Genomic DNA, 19,988 nt, shown 5'->3' on the forward strand with positions numbered 1-19,988 from the left:
AAGGAAAGAACTAGTGCTAATTCATCTATTCCAAGTTTTACTCCTATTAGGTTGGATTTGAGCTAATTCTAACTTATAAACTCTAAAGTTGATATTATGAAACTGTGAATGACACACTTGACAAACTAGTTAGTCCATATGATTGTGATGGTCATGAAACACCAAAACTAATATAGAAAATGGTTTGAGGCCATTTCCCTTTCACTTAGCTACTAGACGCCAAAGGACATCAATAGTGGGACGACACATGTACTCTGGCATGAAACATTCGATAACACCTATACAAAAATGTTTGAGACAATATAAGGTGGAGCTTTTCCTCATTTTTATGTACCCATTGATGGAGTCGACAATGTTACTGTACACAAGCATACGAAGAGCAGTTGTGCACTTCTGGTGGGGGAGAATCCACTACGGTTGACTACGTCGGTTCAAAGAGTGAAGTACGAGGAGTGCTCACCCGGCCTCTCCATGATATGAAGGAAAAAGTTCCTCCGTTTGTGGTACCTTTGACGAAAGTAGAGCAGTGGGTAGGCGCACATGTCATTGAAGTATATTTGCATCAACAGGCCGTGAGTGGCTTCACGGTTTTAGTCGATATACCTCCGACGTCACCTCGGTCGTCTGCTCGATGTGGTAGAATCAGCGTCAAGCTCCTTCGCCTGTTGTAGTATTTCTTGCTGGAGCAAATCAAACAACTCTTATTTGGTCATGTCGATGTCGAAGCTGGACGAAGACATCGGGACAATGGTTGAATCAAACGAAGTGACTTTGAGAGAAGAATGAGGAGGTGGTATGCAAATTTGAAGTGAGGGTTGTATGAATGTGTTGAAGAGGTTCTCCTCTATTTATAGACCAACCACACACTTTTTTTACAATTGTTTGAATTCAAAATGTGAACGAACCAATCAGACAATGACATGTGGCAACCGACCGCTCTAACGATCGCGGTAGCAACGTGACGTCCGATACCAACCGGTCGTGGTCGGTACCAACCCAACCGATCGGTCGGCGGCGGTGGCGACCGCGCACGTGCGCCGCTCGCCGCTGGTACCGCGGTGGCCGATACCGACCGACCGGTTGGCCACATGTGCGGGCGATATCGTCCGCTATTGGAACTGGCCTAAACATCAATTGCTAGTACAGCAGAGGAAAAACTATTTTTTTGCAAAGCATCTTTTCCTTTTCATTTATCCTCTAAGCACCATATTTATACACATGCTATGAATCTAGGCTCTAACAAAAGTGTCAATCCAGCAGGCTACTTACCCCACTGGATCAACAACGAAGCTACCATTGATTCAACACGGAGCATGCAGTTTTAATAGTTCACTTGTGTGTAGTCCTTTTTTCTTTGTTTCAATAGTCCAATCAATCCTAAAGCAGGATTTTTAAAATGACAAAATTTTAAGACCATTTCTAATGACTTACTACTTCCTCTATTCCAAATTATAAGACTAATGACAGATTTTATTCCTAGTCTAGTTACAAACAGGAAAAAGCTTCACTAGTGGATCTAAAAAAATGATGATTATTAATTACATGAGTTATAAGGATAAAAACAGTTAGAAGCAAAAGAAAATGAGAAGAACCAAGAGTCATGGAAAATGAAAGGAAAAAATAAAAAGGAAAGGGAGAAATAACGAACCAGTTTCATGGGCCACTCCCCCTAACGAACCAGCGTAGTCATTCGGGTGTACCAAACGAGACGTCGGCCCATTAGCGTGCGCGAATAAGAGCTGTAAACAGGCCCGGAAGATTATTGCTCCCCTTCGTTCACCTCGCGTACGCGACAAACTAGGCCGACCGCCGCCGCCCTACGCTCAGCTGCCCACCTGCCCTGGTCTTCGACTCTTCGTCGTGCGCTTTGCCGGCGGCGAGCACCCATCACACCAGGTATGTCCGCCCCTGCTCCTTCCTTCATGGTCTGCAAAATTGAGCACCTGAACCCTAACTTAATATATCTGTATTCGGATCTGATATAGTGTACATATAAGGATGTGTTTTGTTTGGCTTTTAGCTTTGGCTTTTTGCTCCCTAAAACACAAAAGTCAAACCAAAGGTGAACCAGGAAGCGGCTTTTTCGAAAAGCCGGCTTTCCCTCATTGCAAAATTGAAAGCACCATTAGACCTACTTTTAGCGGATTTCAGATGAAACTGTGCAAATATATATGGAAGAACTTTTAGAGGCTTTTAGTGGCTTCCACTAGATGGTTTTTAGTTTTTTTACAGGTCATAGCTCAACAGTTTTTTTACTGATCACAGCCTACAATAGCTTTTTTCGCAACCACAGCCCAACCAATCAGACTCTTATCATGTTTGCTTCGATTTTTTTACCGGTTGTTACATGTCTACGCCTAGGTGCTTTATTGGGTCCGTCCATACGGCAGGATGGCGCTAAGGGGGGTCTGGCAGCTGCAGAAGCTCGTGGTAAACTACTGCGACTGGGGAGGGAGCAGCAGGGGCATCAGGTATGATGATATAGTTTGGTTCCTCTCTTCGGTAGTGGTACCATTAGACCATTGTTTTTCGGTATGATTTCCTTGGTTCTGTTGCGAAAAGCCGAAAATTAGTTGAGATCCTGCTGGTACATGTTCTTCAATAGTCGGATGGTTGGTCGACTCTTCCCAGCCATGGATTTGTCGTTGCAGATGAGTGCGGTTTGGAAGTTGGAACTGAAGACAACTATCCTATTGCCTCTAGCTTCTCTAGGGCATTCCTGCATGGAAATTTCATTTCTACTAGACAGAAATGTGTTATGGGACTAGCGGGTACTGATGTCTGGGAAGCCCATTTAGTCGTTAGTTCAATTACATGCTATTTATTGCAACAATAGAATCAGGCACTTTATGCCTATGCTTGTATTCCTTTATCAGATTTTAGCTCGAGCTATGGCGCTTTCCTTGTACAGCAGTACACTATAGTTTAGTGGCAGCTGTATGGGCTTCAGATCAAACATGGTGCTGGTTAGTAGTCTTCATTACTGGATATCGATGCCTGAATCTTCTCTTTAACAACTACCACCGTTTTTTTTTACTGCAGGGCCTTCATGGAGGCACATCTTCCAGCCTTTAAGGAAAAGAATCCACACTTAGAGGTGGTGACAGAGCTTGTCCGCGGTCAACATCCTAACTTGAAGGGAATTTACAGTAAGATCTTGGTTACTTTCTTTCATTGCAATTTATGAATTCTGTGGAACTGGTTTCCTCATAGGGATACAACTTATGGAAGTGCCATTAGATATCTGGATTGGCATTGAGATGACTTACAATATAGCTTAACCTACCATGTTCAGTTGAAAATCGCACAGCATGACCATTTGAGGTCTTTCTCTGCTCTCCTGCTCTCTCTCTCTCTCTGGAAGTCGGGAGGGGAGGCCCCTGCCTTAATTTCATTAATGAAAGAAAATGGCACACATAAGCCGAACCGGCAAAATAAGTGCAACAGGCAAGCACAAAGAAGGATGAGTAAAAAGATGTTAAAAAAAGGAAAGGCAGAGAGAGGAAAAAGCAAAAAGAAAGGAAAACCTGAAGACAGGGTAAGAGATGGAAATGTGTGAAAGAAAGAAGTAAACGAAAATAAAAAACCGAAAAAGAAAAGGAAAATATAAATATTAGGCATGAATGTCGTCATATTAATGTGCTCTTTAACTTCAATCTTCCCGTTCCTATCTTTCTGTCCAGGTTATGATCAGTGGTGGAGTTAGTACGGAATTAAAGCCTAGGCACCATTATAGCTTCTAAAGTTCACTTAAAGTCTTAAATCGATTATAGACAAATGATTTTAAGGGAATATGCAATAGTAACATTCAAACAAACAATTATCAAGTGCTAACAAATTAGAAAAGTAGCATACTGAATACCTTAAGATGGTAGAAAACGAGACAAATTTATTTTTGTAGTCTTCATGTCTTGGAACTGTCGCAATATAGTAGAGTCATCAAGTTCTTTGAATATTTACGCTTGATGTAGCACAAAATGATTGAACCAATTATCAGTCATCTTGTTTTATAAATAAGTCTTGATAATTTTTATCGCTGAAAATATCCTTTCAACAGATGCTATGGACGCGACAATATTAATGCCAGTTCAATGAGTTTGTAGACCAATGAAAAAACCATATGTTTCTCTGTCTCCATCATCTTAGAAGCCAATGTCACAGTCTCACAGATGCATCTAAAGTATAAGGCAACATTATTTGGCATCCTAGATAAGTAAAATTTATCCATCTCTAGGATACATGGGCAAGGATATGATGGTGCTCCAAATATGAGAGTGAATTTAATGGGTTGCAGAAAAAGATTTTATATTAAACCTAAATGCTTTTATGTCCACTGCTTTACCCATCGGTTGTAGCTAGTTATTGTTTCTGTTTCTAGTTGTTGCTTGGCTATTCATGATTTTTTAGTATGACTTTTTTAATGTGACCACAACAAGTGCCTCATGCAAGAGAAGGGTTGTGTTGATTCATAACAATATTTTGAGTAAGCTTGATATGCCTTGAAGCTTGAATCGGATAGAGAAAAACATCAGATTCTAGTATTGCTAGACCTGGAGACACAAAGTGGAGTCCACATTACATAACTATTATTCAATTGAGCTAATGTGGGACTCAGTTACTAAGGTGCTTGAAATGGTTGATAAGGATATACGTGGTCCTCTAGCTGCAGGGTTACTTGAGAAAATGGATTCTTTTGAGTTTGCTTTTTTTTTATGAAGTTAATGTTAAAGTTGTTTGCCATCACAATTCACAAATGAGTTTTCACATATCTTACAAAAAAGTATAGATATAGTTCATGATATGGAATTAACTCAAGATGTGAAAGCTCAACTAGCCACATTGAGGGATATTGGTTGGGATCAAGTGTTTGATGAGGCTAAGCAATATTGTGAGCAAAAAATATTTCATTGCCAAATATGTTCGATGATATGCTAGTTAGAGGCTGTTCAAGTTGCCAAATATGATGGATGACAGGCCAGATAGAGGCATACAAAACACTGAAACAAAACTACTACTTAATCATTATTATGCAGGGACTTTCTTTATGTTTCTTAATAAAATATGTGTTGAGATGAATCATCGATTTAGGGAATCAACTATTGAGATATTGACATGCTTTTTCATGTCTTGATCTAAAGAATAAATTTTTCAGGTTTGAAATATAGATAGCCTTGTTTGGGTTGCTCAAATTTATGATGTTGATTTCTCTACTAGCGATATTGCAGAAATTAGACAACAATTTGAGACTTAAATTCTTCGAGAAGGCATGCAACATTTTCTACCTGCACAAATATTGCTGCTAGTTTGGCTTCTAAGATGGTTGAGATAGAGAAGCATATGGTTTTTTCCATTGGTTTGCAGACTCATTCAATTGGCTTTAATATTCTCGGTGTCAACGTCCGTTGAAAGGGCATTTTCAGCGATGAAAATTATTAAGATCTATTTACGAAACAAGATGGCTGATGATTGGTTCCGAGATCAACCCAACAGAAATATCACACGTCAAGGTGAAAATATCTTAGGTTAAATATATCACGGTCAACATTTAATCTCCATTGGCATTGTGCACATTTCATGGTCCTCATTAAACGTTGGGAGGATGGATGGCTACGCCTATCTTGGATTGGACAGGAGAGGATCTGTTAGCAATTGTTGTGGGATGAGAGGGGTGTCAATCCCACAATTCTGTGGATTGATGTAGATTCTTATATTGTCAATTCGATCCTATATACAGGGTCATTGCAATATGCATACATAGGCCAACTCCAGCAGACCGTGCAAACGAGCGTGCAAAACACTGTTCTGTGCTGTACACGACACTGTTTACGGTGTGGAGTTTGAAATAAGGAGTGAGATAGGTAGTCCGCTGGAGATAGCCAGCAAGCAAGATCCCGTAGATAGGATTGGTATTTTCCAGTAGTAAAAAAATATTATGAGATTGGACAGTCCAAAGAGGCGGGTATCCCTTGAACGGAGCTGTCCTATAGCTGCTATTTTCTTGTTGTCTGATCTTTGTAATTTCCACAGGTACGCTGAATTTGTTTCTCATGAAATGGTTGATTTTTTTTTTCTCGATTTTCTAACTAGCCTTGTCGTTGTGCAGAAAACCATAACGAGCGAGTGGTATGCGTGAGAAATTTACCGCCAGAGGAAATACTCCTGCAAGCCACCAGGCTAAGGAACTCTCTGGGCAGGAAAGTGGTGAAGCTGCGGACCAGACATGTAACGAAACGCCCCAGTGTTCAGGGGACGTGGACGACGGAACTGAAGATGTGAAGCAACAAGCCAAGGTGTTTCATTGTTCTTTGGTGGTCTGATTGCAGAAAATGTCAGCTGTGTCGATAACTTTGGTAGAGCTGCCGTTAGGCTTGCCTGTTTGAATAGCTAAACCGTTTACTCCATTTGTTCCGGAGTACAATCTGGTAATAACATAGGAGTACACTTGACTTTCTTAGACCAGGCCGTCACATTTGATATTTCAGTCTGGTGATATCTGTCTCCTATATTAGACCAGTACAATGTTTCAACTCGCGAGATACTGCGAACACAGAATTTTGCTATGCTATGGCCATTACCAAGGTTTTTTTTATCACTGGTATAAGTGAAAAAAAATGGAAGACGGAAACTGTCATCAGATGCAGCCATACAATATGCTGACAGCCAGCCAGTCAATCTTGTGTACGAACCATTACGGTGCGGTTGGTTTAAAACTATTTCCAACATATTATTTATATGGTCATATAAAATACCGTTTTGTATTATAGACTGTTGTTTATAGAGTGCAGTTTAAAATGAGAAACTAGGATGAGTAGATGGAGTATATACATGCATAAATTTGAGAATATTCTTATCCATGTTTGTTGTTTGGTTAAATAGATACAATGAGTTACTTTTCTGTTTAGTTGGATGAATGGGAGTGGATCTCTGATTTTAAAATAAGGAGAAATAATTTCAGTCCTGATAATCATTATTTAAACATGATATACTTTAATTAGCACAACTACTACCTTAATTCACATACAAAACACACTAATCACTATATTATTACTTATCAAATTTAATATTATTATAATAATTAATAAGTAATTATTAGTAATCCCTAAATTATTACTAATTTAAATTATTCAGGCCGTTATTGGGTTTCAGTGACTATTAACAACAATATATTATTATGACTGCCATACAGGTTATAGAATCAAATTAAGTTAGGTCACAAAAATCATGATTTGTTGGACATATGGTATTTGTGCCCCTCTTAATAGAAATCAATTATTGGGTTTTAAAAGGAAAAACAAGAATCAACTAATTCCAAGTGTCAAGAGAGTTGGTATATACATGGATTAAGAGTATCTCTAAAAAACTCTTTATTTTTTGTTCTTTATTTGACTCTTTATATACCTTTTCATAAAGATTACACTCTATATGTAACACCTCACTACAACAGACTATCTATCTAGTTTTGCTAGTCAAGTGGCTAGCTAAATTTAGCTAGTGATAGAACTAATTTAGAGAGTCAGATAGCTTAGCGAGACATTTAACTAGTCTCTTGGAGATGCTCTAACGAGGGATCTTTATTTTTTCCCGTTAGCCATACTATAAAGGGGTATAGATGGGTAGCTTGACATAGACAAGTCTAGTAGTGAGTATGATGCACACTTATGGAATCTAGTACTAGGCAGTCCTATAAAACCAAGTGAAGTTTGAGATGAAATCCAGTTTGAAACAAGAAAGTTTGTGATGCTCAAGTAGCACATGCATTAGACATGTGCCACTAGATATGAGTGAAAGGAAAATTGGAAAATAAGCCAGTTTTCATACTGTTTTGGTGATTAATATCCATCACAACATACTGGACAAACTATTTGCTAAGTCTGTGAGCATATGTTCAATTCAAAGCAAATTGAGTAGAGTGAAGTTTAGATATGCTCAAACAAAGCGAGAAAGTGCAACTTTATGAAAATGGGTAAAACAATGGTTCTTGGACATTTGAATAAATCGCACACACCTATTGCAATGTCTTTAGCACTTTGGTTCAGTCTTGGAGAAAGTGCATATTTTGGACTTGTTTTGAGCAGAAATAAAAAAAACTCAAAGGGAGATAAGCTAGAGGTATGGACTTATGACTTAGGCAAGTCAAACATATCATAATTATGTTTGTCTAAGTCATAGAATAGTTCCCAAGAAAGGCCAAGTCGAATTAAATAACATTTGGCTAAAAGGACTTCAACCAGCTGTTTAGGGTTCATCGGACCAGTCCGATGATGCACAAGACCGAGTTTGTGGAGAACCTAGACTAAGGGCTTCGTAGGCCAAGCGCACCAGACCAGTCCGATGGTGTGTTGGACCCTCCGTTCGTGAACTCCTCAGTCTCGATATTTTTATTATAAAAATCACCGAACCCTCTACAGGAGTGGCCGGGCAGTACACTGAACCTCGCGGCAACGACTACTTCGGGCGCGTAATAGCTACTTCAACGGTCGAGCAACACGTGGCGATTCAGTGGTGGACCGAACTGGTCCGGTACTAGTCTGAATTGGAAGGGCCCATTCAAGATTCCAGAGGCTTGCTCATGTTCCCGGTCTGATGCGCGATTGCACAAATCAGTTTTTTGGAGGAAATTTCAACGACTATGAAAGGACTTTAGGCTATAAATAGAGTTCCTAGCCGACCTCTACTGGCACCCATGCATCACAAGAGCTACACATCACTCTGATTCATTTGTGCAATACCAACATTCGATTTTAGAGAGATCCTAGCACCCTTTTGAGTTGAAATAGACATATTTTGAGTCTAGTGTTCTTGGTGTTGTGTTGTTGTGTTTTGCTCTTGTGTTGTGTTCTACTCCTCTCTCTCTCTCTCTTGATGTTCTTGGAGATTGTGCTCCCATCGAACTTGTGTATGCAAGAGACTCTGATATGTAGAGATCCTTGCGAGGAGAAGTATTTGATAAGGAAGACTTTGAGCTCAAGTTGATCATTGGATTATTTGAGAGGGATTGAGTGCGACCCTCGTCCTTTGAGACTTCATAACGTGTAGTAGGCAAGCAGTTGAGGCTTGACTAAACCATGAAAAAATTGTTGTGTCTTGTGTGCTATATTCTTATTGTAATTTGTGCTTACACTCCACTCTAAATTTTTAATCTACACTTGATCTTTTGCCATTGGACTAATTCATAAATCAAGTTGGATATCTAGTGCAAGAACTTTTCTCACATCTTTCTACTCTTTTGGAGCTTGGCTTTGCACTTATCGTTAATGTAGATCCAATTTTATTTTAAGTTGTGATTTTTAGACATCATCTATTCACCCCATCAAAAAGGTTGCCCTATTTAGAACTCAGTTATGAGTCCGATCTGGTGCACCCATCTTAATATCTCAAACGTCTGGCCCTAAGTGGCCAGGGAACCACATCATCAAAGTTGTTGCATCCATCGTATCCCCAAACTAATGATCTTCAGTGCTCTTGTTTATCTTTTAAAGAAAAATATCTCACTTCCAGAAAGGGCATTTTTTATCTCGTGCAAGTGCAACTTTTCTTCCCATTCGCTTTGCGACGTACTTTCTATGTTATTTTTTATTTGTCACGTTTTAATTTAAAAATTAACTAGCGAGCGATAAATATTCGAAAATGGAGGTAGTTTTTTAGAAGCGGTGGCCGCTAGAGATGCATAGCTGGAGGCTAAAAAAAGTTTTAGATTTAACTTTTACAAAAAAAATTACATTCAATCAATTAAAGGCTCAAAATGATAAAATGTCAACTAATTTATATAGAATCAGAAGAGCGTCACCTCTATATTTACACAAGCTAGAGCCCCCAATCAAGAAACGGAGCTCTCTGTAACGGGGGTTTGTACCGCTGTTGTAGATAAAAAAACGAACATCGTCTGACTAGTGTGACTGCCGCCGTCTCCCGACGCGTTAAACAACAGGTCGCCATAGTAGAAGCCGCCAAGGCGTCAACCCAGAAGCAAAGCCGACGCGACGCCAATTCGCACACACGGCTTTCTCTCGTTCGTATGCGACAGCAGCATCCACCCGGACACGCTTTTACCAACACCAGCGTGTGGCGTTAGACTGCCGTTGCCGTGGCGATAAAAATCAATCAAACATTCCCTAGCTAATGGCATAAAGAAATGGATAAGTAAACCGCATCGATTCCACCTCGAACAGCACCAGCATATACGGAGAACGCGCATTTTCTATAGCAACCAACCAATCTGATGCTACCAGTGGCATCCTACGCGGCAGAGGAATAGCCACGCCACCACGTCCCCCGCGCCCGCCGACCCACCCGCAAACGCAACGCAATAATAATAGGCTAGGCAGCCAGCAGCCACCATCCCCACCAGCCCAGCACCAGGAAGGAAATAGCGGCGAGCAAGAGCTGGCGGAAAGAAGAGGAAAGCCAGGCACGCCGCTCACCCACCGCGCCACCAACCGCAGATCCTAAATCCGATCTCTCTCTCCCTCCCTCCCTCCCTCCCGCTCGAGGTTTTCGGTTTCGATCCGGCAAGCGGGCGAGATCTTCATGGCGACGTCGTTCGACCGCTGGGAGAAGGACCCCTTCTTCCTCGCCGCCGAGGAGGTCCAGGAATCCGCCGATCGGTGCGTTGCCCCTTTTCTTTTCTCCCCATTTCTTTCCGTGTTCTCTCTCTCTCTCTCTCTCTCTCTCTCTTCTCTGGGTGGGTTGGCCTAGGTTTGCTCTGCTCCGTTTGCGATTGCGAATCCGGTGCTGACCTCTGTCGGTTCTTTGTTTGCGTCCACGCAGGATGGAATCGGTTTATCGGGTATGGGTGCAGGAGAGGAGCGGGGGCGATTCCGAGGCGGCAAGCGTCACTGGAGGCCCTACAGCTGCGCAGCTTCGCCGCGAGCTGCACACGGCGCTTGGTACCGCCAAGTGGCAGGTGAGTTGGTCGCCCTTATCGTTCATTTTGAGGTTGTATTATTGCACGTCCCGATTGCTGTAGTCCCCTTGCTAAATTCGCTAGTGTTTTATAGCGTAATTGGTATAGACCCTCAGATGTGTAAAAACTTTCCCTGCTTAAACGGTCACTGAAAATCTAGCTTAGCATGGTGTTTGATTCGCTTTTATGAGTTGCCATATTCCCTCTGGGATCCTCCTTTCTTATATATATGTACTTCACTCGGCAGCTCCCCGTCCCCCCTTTTTTTAAAAAGAATTTGTCATATTGACATGACGTTTAAACAAGCACGTTCATGTATATGTGGATGTGGTTGAGGTGATAATGGTACTTAGTTGGGTAATGTGGCCTAAACCTTTATAAAAAAATGTTTCTAATTATAGTGCAAAATTTGAAGATTAGTAGATTACTGCTACAAGAATCTTCGGTTCAAAAGCTCATTCTGTGAGTTGGTTTATCCTTCTTCCAGCTTGATGAACTGGCGCGGGCAGTCAGATCGAACGATCTGGTTATGTCAGCAGGAAAAGACACAAGGGCTAGGCATGATGATTTTGTTACAGCAATCGGCTATCGCATATTAGAGGTCGAGAACTACTTGAAAGAATCCAATCTTGCGGACGGGAGGGGGCCATTGAGCTGGGTTCACTTGGATGAGGATGAAAGGGACGACCTTGCAGCTTTTCTATCTGCCAGTCCTTTTCAACAGAAAGACAAAGTGGTCACAATTCCTTCAGCAGGTGACATTGAAGTGGGCAGCAATGCAGCAAGGATGAAAAATGATATATCAACTGACAGCTCCAAGGATTCAGCTGGTTCCACGGATTTGATTTCAGGCACAGCAAAGCAAGATTTGCATCGTGGGCACAGAAGAGCAGCTAGTGCCAGTGCTGATATAGGCTCATGGAGCATGTCAATCCCTAATGAATGTGAAGGAACTACAGAACAGTTATCTGATGGCTCAGACAAATTGCCTTTGCATAAGATAGTGAAAACATGTGCTTTGACAAGTACCTTGCAATCTAAGACTAGAACGAAGTGGAAAAATGGAGCTGTTAGGTGGGCAGGCAGTAACCAACAGGATGTTGAAGAGGCTATCCCTCTGAATACTTCTCAGTTGAGTCAGGTAAGTGGATCTTATCAAATAATGCAAAGATTATTTGTCCCCCCTCCCTTTCACTCTCTGGTTCTATCTTAGTGCTCTAACCTTTGTATTGCTGTTCCTCATTGTAGGGCTTAGAGGAATGCTTTGAAAGGAACAAGAGTTGCTTAAGTACATGTGATGAGCATACATACAATAAGAAACTTCATGGTTGGCTCGGAGCCCTTCGTAGACAACTTCAAAGGTCTCAGTACCAAATTCAATATGGGCATCATATTCAATTGATTGTTTTGGCACTTGCTGCCCTTGTAATCAGTAAGTCTGTTTACCATGTCTGTTATTTTAAAATTTCGTTCTTTGTCCCAATCTAAAAAGTATATGTAGAAGTCTGAGTAACCTATACCAATTGGCATCTTCTATTCTTGTTTAAGTGCTATTAGTTTGTTCAGTCTGAACATGTTTATTACTTAACTGGAGCTGTTGGTGAATAATCTTGACGGAATTGTTGTGGACTGTTTTTGTTTCATATTTCTTGGTCATGGACTTGTCACTTGGTGTGATTGTCTATACTGAATATACTATTCTTTCAATAATATACTGAGTTACTGGCACATACGGTGTAGCTATTTTACTGTCTTTCTGACATTGTTATTTTTTCAGTTGTCCTTAACTGTTGCACAGCTTTGCATTTTTCCATTGCATATGTATTTACCATTTGCTTTACTTTGCAGTTGTATGCATAGTGAGGACAATCTGGTGACTATATTTATTTGCTCATGATTGGATTTCTAGCCTCACAAGATCAGCAGCTTGTATGGTAAATTCACTGGCAGTTAAGTTACTCTTGGTCAACTTGATCCTGAAGCATGCATATGAGGCAACTATGGTAGACCATTTTGGTAGTCAAGGTTCAAAATCACGTATAATGATCTGGTTGGGGCCACTTATCTTGCCACATGTTCAGGGCAGGCTGCCTCGTCCTTGGAAGAACATCTACAGGACAATCCTTGCAGCACGGTTGCTTCGCCACACTTGGATATGCTCCCGAATGGTGCCTTGAACAATTGATGCACCTCGAGAACTCAATCCTCCGTGGTGAGTTGGTGACTGGGTGGCACCTATGCAATGGCCCAGTATAAATTAGTGGTGCAGTGGGCTGGCGATCATGCTGCTAGCAACCGAAATTGCAAGACTTGTATCATACATCAACGCTATTGCTTTTACCGCCTGACACGGAAGGGTGGTGATCATGCATCAATGCTATTGCTTTTACTGCCTGACACAGAAGGGTGTCATTTTTTTTTTGTAGGAGTTGCCATCTGAACTGTAGAGCTCCATAGGGGATAGGTTCTGATCGGAATGTGAATGGCACTAGAAAATTACTTTTACTGTATCTGCTTGTGTTGTCAAGAACCGAATGAGGTGCCTGGCAGCCTTGTCTGTACCCTGTACACTAAAATTGGAGAATGTTGAAGCCCTCGGCAGTAATCGGCTGGACTTGTAAGGTGCCAGTGTGTGTTGAGCCTGCATATTACGGCTAAATTCGGTGAAGATTATAGCACTTTACTGTGCATCCTAATGTCAAAGCCCCCAACCAATCTTTGGTATTCCAAACCCCGAAGTCCGAAGGAAACCATTTTTGGTCGAGTCCTCTTACAGATTCGTGTTTATGAGAAATCATGATTCGGCTTCTGTAGCATAAATAACTGGCAGCTTCTGCATGGCCTCGAACAAAAGGAAGCTCACTCGTCAGCTGGCGGAGCCGCGGAGCACGGGACCAAAGCTCTCCCCTAGCACCGGTAGGATAGGACCGTAGGAGCCACCGTACCCCATTGCTTGACCCCCTTGCGATCGGCAAATGTTGAGCTCCCGAGGGTTCACGACTCTCGAGCAAGATCAAGCTCAGGCCGCGGAACAATGGGCTGGAGCCTCTCAAACCCTCCGACACGTCGCCATGTGCCGATGTTGTCATGGTGAAGCGACAGCGATTGGCAAGGCGACGGCTTGTTGACGAGAACAGACCAACTGCTAGCGTAGTAGCGTTGGACAGATCGATCTCGACTGAATGCTTCAAATTCCATATCTCATGTAAAAAGGGATAAGAAATAAGTTCAGAGTGTTTTTCGAAAAAAATAATAATAATGATGATGCTTTTGGAAGAAATCAGCTCAGAGAGAGAAATGTAAAAGCTGGTGACACTGACATTGACTCCTTCAGCCTAGTATTTTGCAGAGCATTTTTAACCGCATCATAGCGAAGTCATGTTCCTCGCCCTACATAACAAGAAGCATGCAGTAACAACTGAAATTCAGACATCAGAACATTATCATTAGTAGTACAGGATCATTTGCGTGATCCCTCGCTACATACACACAAAAGGGTGCTTTCTAAGCTATACTGCTACTAGCCTCCACTCGCACACAACACCATAAACCTCTCTGAGTGACACAACACAAAATATTCAGGATATTAGAAATTACATGTCGCCATAGGAGCACCGGATTAACTGGCATGCCCACAACAGCGAATTTTACAACAGTGAAACTCCATGGTGGTTATAAGCTTACTCTGAACTAAGGGTTTGTCGTCAGGATCGTGACCGTATGTTCGTTCGACAGTATGGGCAGTCTGCACATTTCCGCGCCCATGGCTCCAAGCATGTCGAGTGGAACCTGTGCCCACAGCGCAACCTTATCAGCTCATCTCCATCGTAAAATCCATCAAGGCAAATAGAACATTCAGGCGATGCCTCTCTGCTATCATCTTTGCTAGCCTCAAAAATCTCGACCTGCAGACGCAGGAAAGCTGCCTTGGTAAGTCCGGTTGACCGGTTGGAGTGAGTGGAACCGACGGTTGGTCTTTCTTCATCTGATTCACTGCTTGGGTGGAACGACGATGAGTGGTGCCGATTTTCTTCATGCCGTGCTTCCCTGTTTCTGAAGTCGATGATTCTGAATACATCGCTAGCTGAAAATTCATCTAATGAGATGGATGGCCTGGACACAGATGAACCAAGAGAAATGCCTCTGAGTCTCTCCAGGACACGCGCTTGTGCTTGCAGTACAGCACCAGGAAGCCGCTCATTTGTCCTGAACATCAGCCTATCAAGTCTGTTCCTCCGAGCTGCAGAATCCCCAACCCCAAGGTTGTTGTTGTCTATGTACGATAAGATCTGATCCTGCAGACAGCAAAACAGAGAAATAATTTCATCTGATGGCACATCACAAACAATGAGGATGAAAATGGTAGCCCATGGCAGGACTCCTGAAATGAAGCTGGGTTGGTACTTGGTATAGACTATATGGTTATAGACAACACTAGGGCAAATGTGTGCACCAGTTTGTTTATGGTTTTAAGTTACAACTACACATAGCCAACAACCCAAATACCAAATTACATGGATGACGAATCAATTATTTCTAGTAGAATTCGAAGGATAAAGAAGCTTGGTTCAGAATCTCAGATAGGATTACAATCCGGTACAATTTCACCAATCAGATCGTTGAAGTTTAACCCAAGTATGTTATCAAAAACAAAAGTTCCACACTAACAAGTGCAAGTGCGTAATCCCTATTGATACCCATTTCCCGAGCTATGTAATTATGATATTAAAATCGGCATTTCCGGTCATCATTGAATTTCGCGGGAGCCGAATCCTAATAGCGTCCACGAATTCTATAAGCCAACGCCGGAGATTCTCCGATCCAGCCACAACACAACGGATACGACAATAATCAATCGGGAGAGAGACTGGGGCGAGGGATCCTCACGGTGTACGACCCGCGGCGACGCGGTGGCGGGGCCCCGGTGTGCAGGTGCTGCCGCACGTCCCCGGCGGCGTCGAGCTGGCGTCGCGGGCGGCACCCGCGGCGCCGGTGCCGGGCGCCAAGTCCGTGCTGGTCCCGGAGCGCGTCGGCGTGCGGATCCAGGTCGAGGTCGGAGAGGCGGGCCCCACGGGCGGCACGGCGCGCGGTGAAGAGCTCGGAGGCGCTCGTCATGCCGGTACCGGATGAGGCGCGCGTGGCGGTGCCCTGCGCTGCGCCAGCGCGAGACAGAGATTTGGGGTTTGGTGGATTGGATTAAGTTTACGTGACCTCCCTCCTTTTAATGCGGCTATCTGCTGACCCTTGCTTGTTTTTTTGGTGTGGGGAGGGGAGACGAGTGGATGAAGCTGCGAGGAGGCACTGTGGCGTGGCGTGGCGTGGGACGGACGACGGATGCCAAGAGCCCATGACCAGCGTACGGTGACGGCGACGGGTGCCCGCGCTGGATTGGAAATTTCAGTGGTCGCACGCGTATTTGTTTGGGAGTTTCGTCGACGTCGACCAGTCCAGTCATGGCCGGCTGTTGGAGCTTCAAGGGGACCGGGGACGGCAACCGGCAAGTCCCGCAAGATCTTGGCCGATCTGCTTCGCTGGGCCTTAGGCCTGTACTGAATGGGCCGTGAACCGAGATCATCCTTGTAGGGAAAAGTTGTCCAAGCCCAAGCTTTCTCAAAAAGAAAAGTCCAAACCTGAGCTGCACGTATCTGTATCTGGCATGTATACTGAGCGTGCAGGCATACCCAGCGTACGAAGCGAAGTGACGCACGGTTCAGTACCCCCACGCAAGAGAAGTCCACGGAAAACGACGGCAGATAATTGGAGGCAAGGTGTTTTCCAGCTACGCGCCAAAGGAACAATCCCCCCAGATTGGTGGGGCTCCCGCTTCGTTTTATCCATCATCCACGGCAGGCGTGCGATGGCGCCATTGTGTGGCCTGGCTTCCGTTCCGCCCGCCGAGGCCAGTGTGGCAGGCAGCTCCCGCGCGAGCGCGAGCGCGATCCAGAGGCTGGCGCACCTGCGTCACTCGCTCCGCGCTGCCGCGATCTCCTCTGACGTCGAAGTCGCCCGGGGGATGACACAGGGGGAAGGGGTGGTGTGGGAGGGGTGAACAGGAGCTCGGTGACTTTTGTGAGGGCCGCCAGATGGAGGAGCGCCGGCTCGACACGCCGGCGATGAGGAGAATCAGCGAGTGGTATATACGTTCCTAGCTTCTCCTACCATCCCTGCTGCGTCTCCTTGCTCTACTTTTCATTAATTGGCATGTTGCTGCTGCTGTTTCGCATTTGATTCGATGAGTTCGTGTCCGTAACCGGCGCTGATAGCTTGTTCAGTCCGATTTTGAACTGAAAACAAACAGCTATCGTCATTAAGCTAGCAACACGTGACCTGTGCTTTCAGATCTTCACGTCTTTTACCCGCTGAACCGCTCGCTCTAGCCAAACCCTGCAAATGAAGTTTTGCGGAGTTTGAGGCTGGCTCTTTTGCTTCGCTTGATTGTTGCAGGATTCTTTCACTAGAGTTCCCAAGCGATATTACCATCCAGGTTGGGGAGGCGACCTTCAACTTGCACAAGGTAAATACTATACTCCTCCTATATATGAATCACGTCACAGCGCTTCCGTATCATAGTTCCATTCCATGCGTGTTCTTGGATCGTATAGAAAGCTTGGGTTCTGACTGGCGGTGCGAACGCTGCTGCGTGCAGCTCCCGTTGGCATCGAGGTGCGGCTACATAAGGGAGCAGGTGTCGGGGATCAATGGCTCCAGGGTCACCCACATCGACATCACGGGCTTGCCGGGCGGCGCCGCGGCGTTCGAGCTCGTCACCAAATTCTGCTACGGCGAGAACTTCGAGCTCACGGAGGACAACGTCGCCATGCTGCGGTGCGCCGCCGAGCACCTGCAGATGACCGACGACGACAGCAGGGGCGGGAACCTGGCCGGCAGGACCGAGGCCTACCTGGAGGCCGTGGCGCTGATGAGCCTCGCGGGCGCGGTCACCGTGCTCCGGAGGTCGGAGGACCTCCTCCCGGTGTCCGAGGAGGTGGACCTCGTCGGCAGGTGCGTCGACGCCATCGCCTACTTCACCTGCAACGACAGTCAGTTCAGCATGTCCAACGGTAACGGCATGGACGTGTCGTCGTCCAAGGTCATCATCGATGATTGGTTGGCTGACGAGCTCACGTCGCTGCGGATTGACACGTTCCAGAGAGTCGTAATTGCCATGAAGGCGAGGGGGTTCAAGGGCATTGCTCTGGGCACGCTCATCATGCTCTATGCGCAGAAGTCGCTGCGAACGCTGGTGAGCTCAACCGTGCAATGTGCATCTGCATCTGTCTACAAGTACAGGAAGATCTCATTTGGTACATGATCACCACAGTTCTTACCTACACCAGCTGATAATTTGCTGAGCTTGTGTTGCAGGACACACACGGAAGGGAGAAGCAAAAGATGGAGCCGAGGCAGGAACACGAGAAGCGTGTGGTGCTTGAGACCATCGTGACTCTGCTGCCCAAGGAGAGGAACTCCATGTCCGTGAGCTTCCTCTCGATGCTGCTTCGAGCAGCGCTGTGCCTGGACACGACCCTGGCGTGCCGGCTCGACCTCGAGAAGCGGATGGCCGCGCAGCTCGGGCAGGCCGTGCTCGACGACCTCCTGATCCCGATCTTCTTGCCCGACGCCGGCAACACGTTCGACGTCGACGCGGTCCAGAGGATCCTGGTCGGGTACCTGGAGCACGAGGCCGAGGCGGACCGGCTGGACTACAACACCGACGACGACTTCACCTCGACGGCGTCGCCGCCCAACGACGTCGGAATGGTCGGCAAGCTCATGGAGTCCTACCTGGCTGAGATCGCCTCGGACGTGGACCTGCCCGTTGACAAGTTCACCGGCCTCGCCGAGATGATCCCGGAACGCGCTAGGTTCAACGACGACGGCATGTACCGTTCCATCGACATCTACTTGAAGGTGAGAAATTAAACACAGAGGTCTTAATTGTTTTTTTACTGCCATATTGGTTATGGGTTTTTTCACAATTAGATGATCGCTCACTGTACTGTGCAATATGGATTCCTGCATGCAGGCGCATCCGTATCTGAGCGAGGCCGAGCGGAAGACGGTGTGCCGGGTGATGGACTGCCAGAAGCTGTCGCGCGAGGCGTGCGCGCACGCGGCGCAGAACAATCGGCTGCCAGTGCAGACAGTGGTGCAGGTTCTCCACCACGAGCAGCGGCGCCTGCGCGAGGCCCCTACGTCGTCGTTCTACGGCGGCGAGTCCCCGACCCCGGCGCCGAGCCTCCAGGGCCGGCACGGCCGGAGCGTGCCGGACGAGATGTCACAGCTGCAGCGGGAGAACGAGGAGCTCAAGATGGAGCTGCTGCGGCTGAAGATGAACCTGAGGGACCCGTCGGCGCCCCCGCAGCACAGCGACGCTCCACCATCGGGGCGCCGCCCGCTGCCGAAGAAGGCGGCAGGCGGCAGCGGGGGGTTCATTAACAACGTGTCCAAGAAGCTCGGGCGGCTGAACCCGTTCCTGCGGCCTGACGCCGTGGGTGGCGCCAAAGTGCGCACCAAGCCGTCCAGGACCAAGGATCGGAGGCACTCCATCGGCTAGTGATTGGAATTGGCTCATGCTCATTGCCGGCTTCTTTCATCTTGAATCTTCTTGACGGCTATTTCACTCGATGAACGTAAAAAAACACTCGTTGATTGATTGATTGAATGGCCGAGTCGTGAGTAAAGATGTGTAGCTATCGCACTTGAACATAAATAAGATGCTATGTTATACTTTCTTCATTCTTTTTTTATATGCCGTGTTTTAGTTTAAAAATAAACTAGCGAATAACACATATTTGAAAGTGGAATAATAGTAACTCTAGCGGACCATCCAAATTAGGTCCTCTACTTCTACTTTTGACTAGGTGGATGCCCGTGCGTTGCAACGGGAAGATAAAATATCACAATAACTCATGTACAAATGTGTTATAATATTATAGAAAAAAGTTACAAATGTGTTATAATGTTTAGGAAAGAAAACAAAGCCACTGCCTGTGCATTCACTGGAACCTGAAAACATTAGGTGGACTAACCTCTCCACAGGACGAAAAGGCAATATAGTTGCAATTGCAAGCACACAAAAAAG

The 19,988-nt window shown here is 45.2% G+C and overlaps 4 protein-coding genes across 5 annotated transcripts; 3 read left to right on the top strand and 1 right to left on the bottom strand.

Moving 5' to 3' along the window:
* Positions 1-1,681: 1,681 nt before the first annotated feature.
* Positions 1,682-6,589, top strand: LOC100282391 (uncharacterized). 2 transcript variants are annotated; one of them, XM_008678128.4, is made up of 4 exons: positions 1,682-1,896; positions 2,391-2,471; positions 3,043-3,149; positions 6,104-6,589. In XM_008678128.4, the coding sequence occupies exons 2-4, from the start codon at positions 2,392-2,394 to the stop codon at positions 6,274-6,276; spliced, it is 360 nt and encodes a 119-aa protein (XP_008676350.1). In that variant the 5' UTR covers positions 1,682-1,896; position 2,391; the 3' UTR covers positions 6,277-6,589. The 2 variants fall into 2 exon arrangements, with proteins under 2 accessions (XP_008676350.1, NP_001361296.1); NM_001374367.1 differs by having other exon boundaries at positions 1,762-1,896; positions 2,362-2,471; positions 6,104-6,578.
* Positions 6,590-10,121: 3,532 nt separating this feature from the next.
* Positions 10,122-13,599, top strand: LOC103632029 (Syntaxin/t-SNARE family protein). Its single transcript, XM_008653883.4, has 5 exons — positions 10,122-10,604; positions 10,768-10,903; positions 11,391-12,044; positions 12,152-12,335; positions 12,752-13,599. The coding sequence occupies exons 1-5, from the start codon at positions 10,528-10,530 to the stop codon at positions 12,778-12,780; spliced, it is 1,080 nt and encodes a 359-aa protein (XP_008652105.1). The 5' UTR covers positions 10,122-10,527; the 3' UTR covers positions 12,781-13,599.
* A 717-nt stretch (positions 13,600-14,316) lies between these two features.
* On the bottom strand, positions 14,317-16,278 carry LOC100274167 (putative RING zinc finger domain superfamily protein). Its single transcript, NM_001148542.1, has 2 exons — positions 15,791-16,278; positions 14,317-15,198 (listed from the first exon to the last, which is right to left on the bottom strand). The coding sequence occupies exons 1-2, from the start codon at positions 16,016-16,018 to the stop codon at positions 14,608-14,610; spliced, it is 819 nt and encodes a 272-aa protein (NP_001142014.1). The 5' UTR covers positions 16,019-16,278; the 3' UTR covers positions 14,317-14,607.
* LOC100285938 (uncharacterized) lies at positions 16,242-19,678 on the top strand. The gene is made up of 5 exons (NM_001158827.2): positions 16,242-17,036; positions 17,348-17,417; positions 17,550-18,146; positions 18,269-18,814; positions 18,930-19,678. Exons 1-5 carry the CDS (start codon positions 16,987-16,989, stop codon positions 19,458-19,460), a joined length of 1,794 nt encoding a protein of 597 aa, NP_001152299.2. The 5' UTR covers positions 16,242-16,986; the 3' UTR covers positions 19,461-19,678.
* The last annotated feature ends 310 nt before the right edge of the window (positions 19,679-19,988 follow it).

Source organism: Zea mays, chromosome 1 (assembly GCF_902167145.1).
Source record: "Zea mays cultivar B73 chromosome 1, Zm-B73-REFERENCE-NAM-5.0, whole genome shotgun sequence".
Lineage (NCBI taxonomy): Eukaryota > Viridiplantae > Streptophyta > Magnoliopsida > Poales > Poaceae > Zea > Zea mays.

Coding starts and splice junctions, on each gene's coding strand:
- LOC100285938 (NM_001158827.2), top strand. CDS start 16,987: ATGGAGGAGCGCCGGCTCGACACGCCGGCGATGAGGAGAATCAGCGAG. Junction 17,037..17,347: donor ATGAGGAGAATCAGCGAGTG/GTATATACGTTC, acceptor TGATTGTTGCAG/GATTCTTTCACTAGAGTTCC. Junction 17,418..17,549: donor CGACCTTCAACTTGCACAAG/GTAAATACTATA, acceptor TGCTGCGTGCAG/CTCCCGTTGGCATCGAGGTG.
- LOC103632029 (XM_008653883.4), top strand. CDS start 10,528: ATGGCGACGTCGTTCGACCGCTGGGAGAAGGACCCCTTCTTCCTCGCC. Junction 10,904..11,390: donor TTGGTACCGCCAAGTGGCAG/GTGAGTTGGTCG, acceptor TCCTTCTTCCAG/CTTGATGAACTGGCGCGGGC. Junction 12,336..12,751: donor ACTTGCTGCCCTTGTAATCA/GTAAGTCTGTTT, acceptor TTTACTTTGCAG/TTGTATGCATAGTGAGGACA.
- LOC100282391 (XM_008678128.4), top strand. CDS start 2,392: ATGGCGCTAAGGGGGGTCTGGCAGCTGCAGAAGCTCGTGGTAAACTAC. Junction 2,472..3,042: donor GGGAGCAGCAGGGGCATCAG/GTATGATGATAT, acceptor TTTTTACTGCAG/GGCCTTCATGGAGGCACATC. Junction 3,150..6,103: donor TAACTTGAAGGGAATTTACA/GTAAGATCTTGG, acceptor GTCGTTGTGCAG/AAAACCATAACGAGCGAGTG.
- LOC100274167 (NM_001148542.1), bottom strand. CDS start 16,018: ATGACGAGCGCCTCCGAGCTCTTCACCGCGCGCCGTGCCGCCCGTGGG. Junction 15,199..15,790: donor GTCGCCGCGGGTCGTACACC/GTGAGGATCCCT, acceptor TGCTGTCTGCAG/GATCAGATCTTATCGTACAT.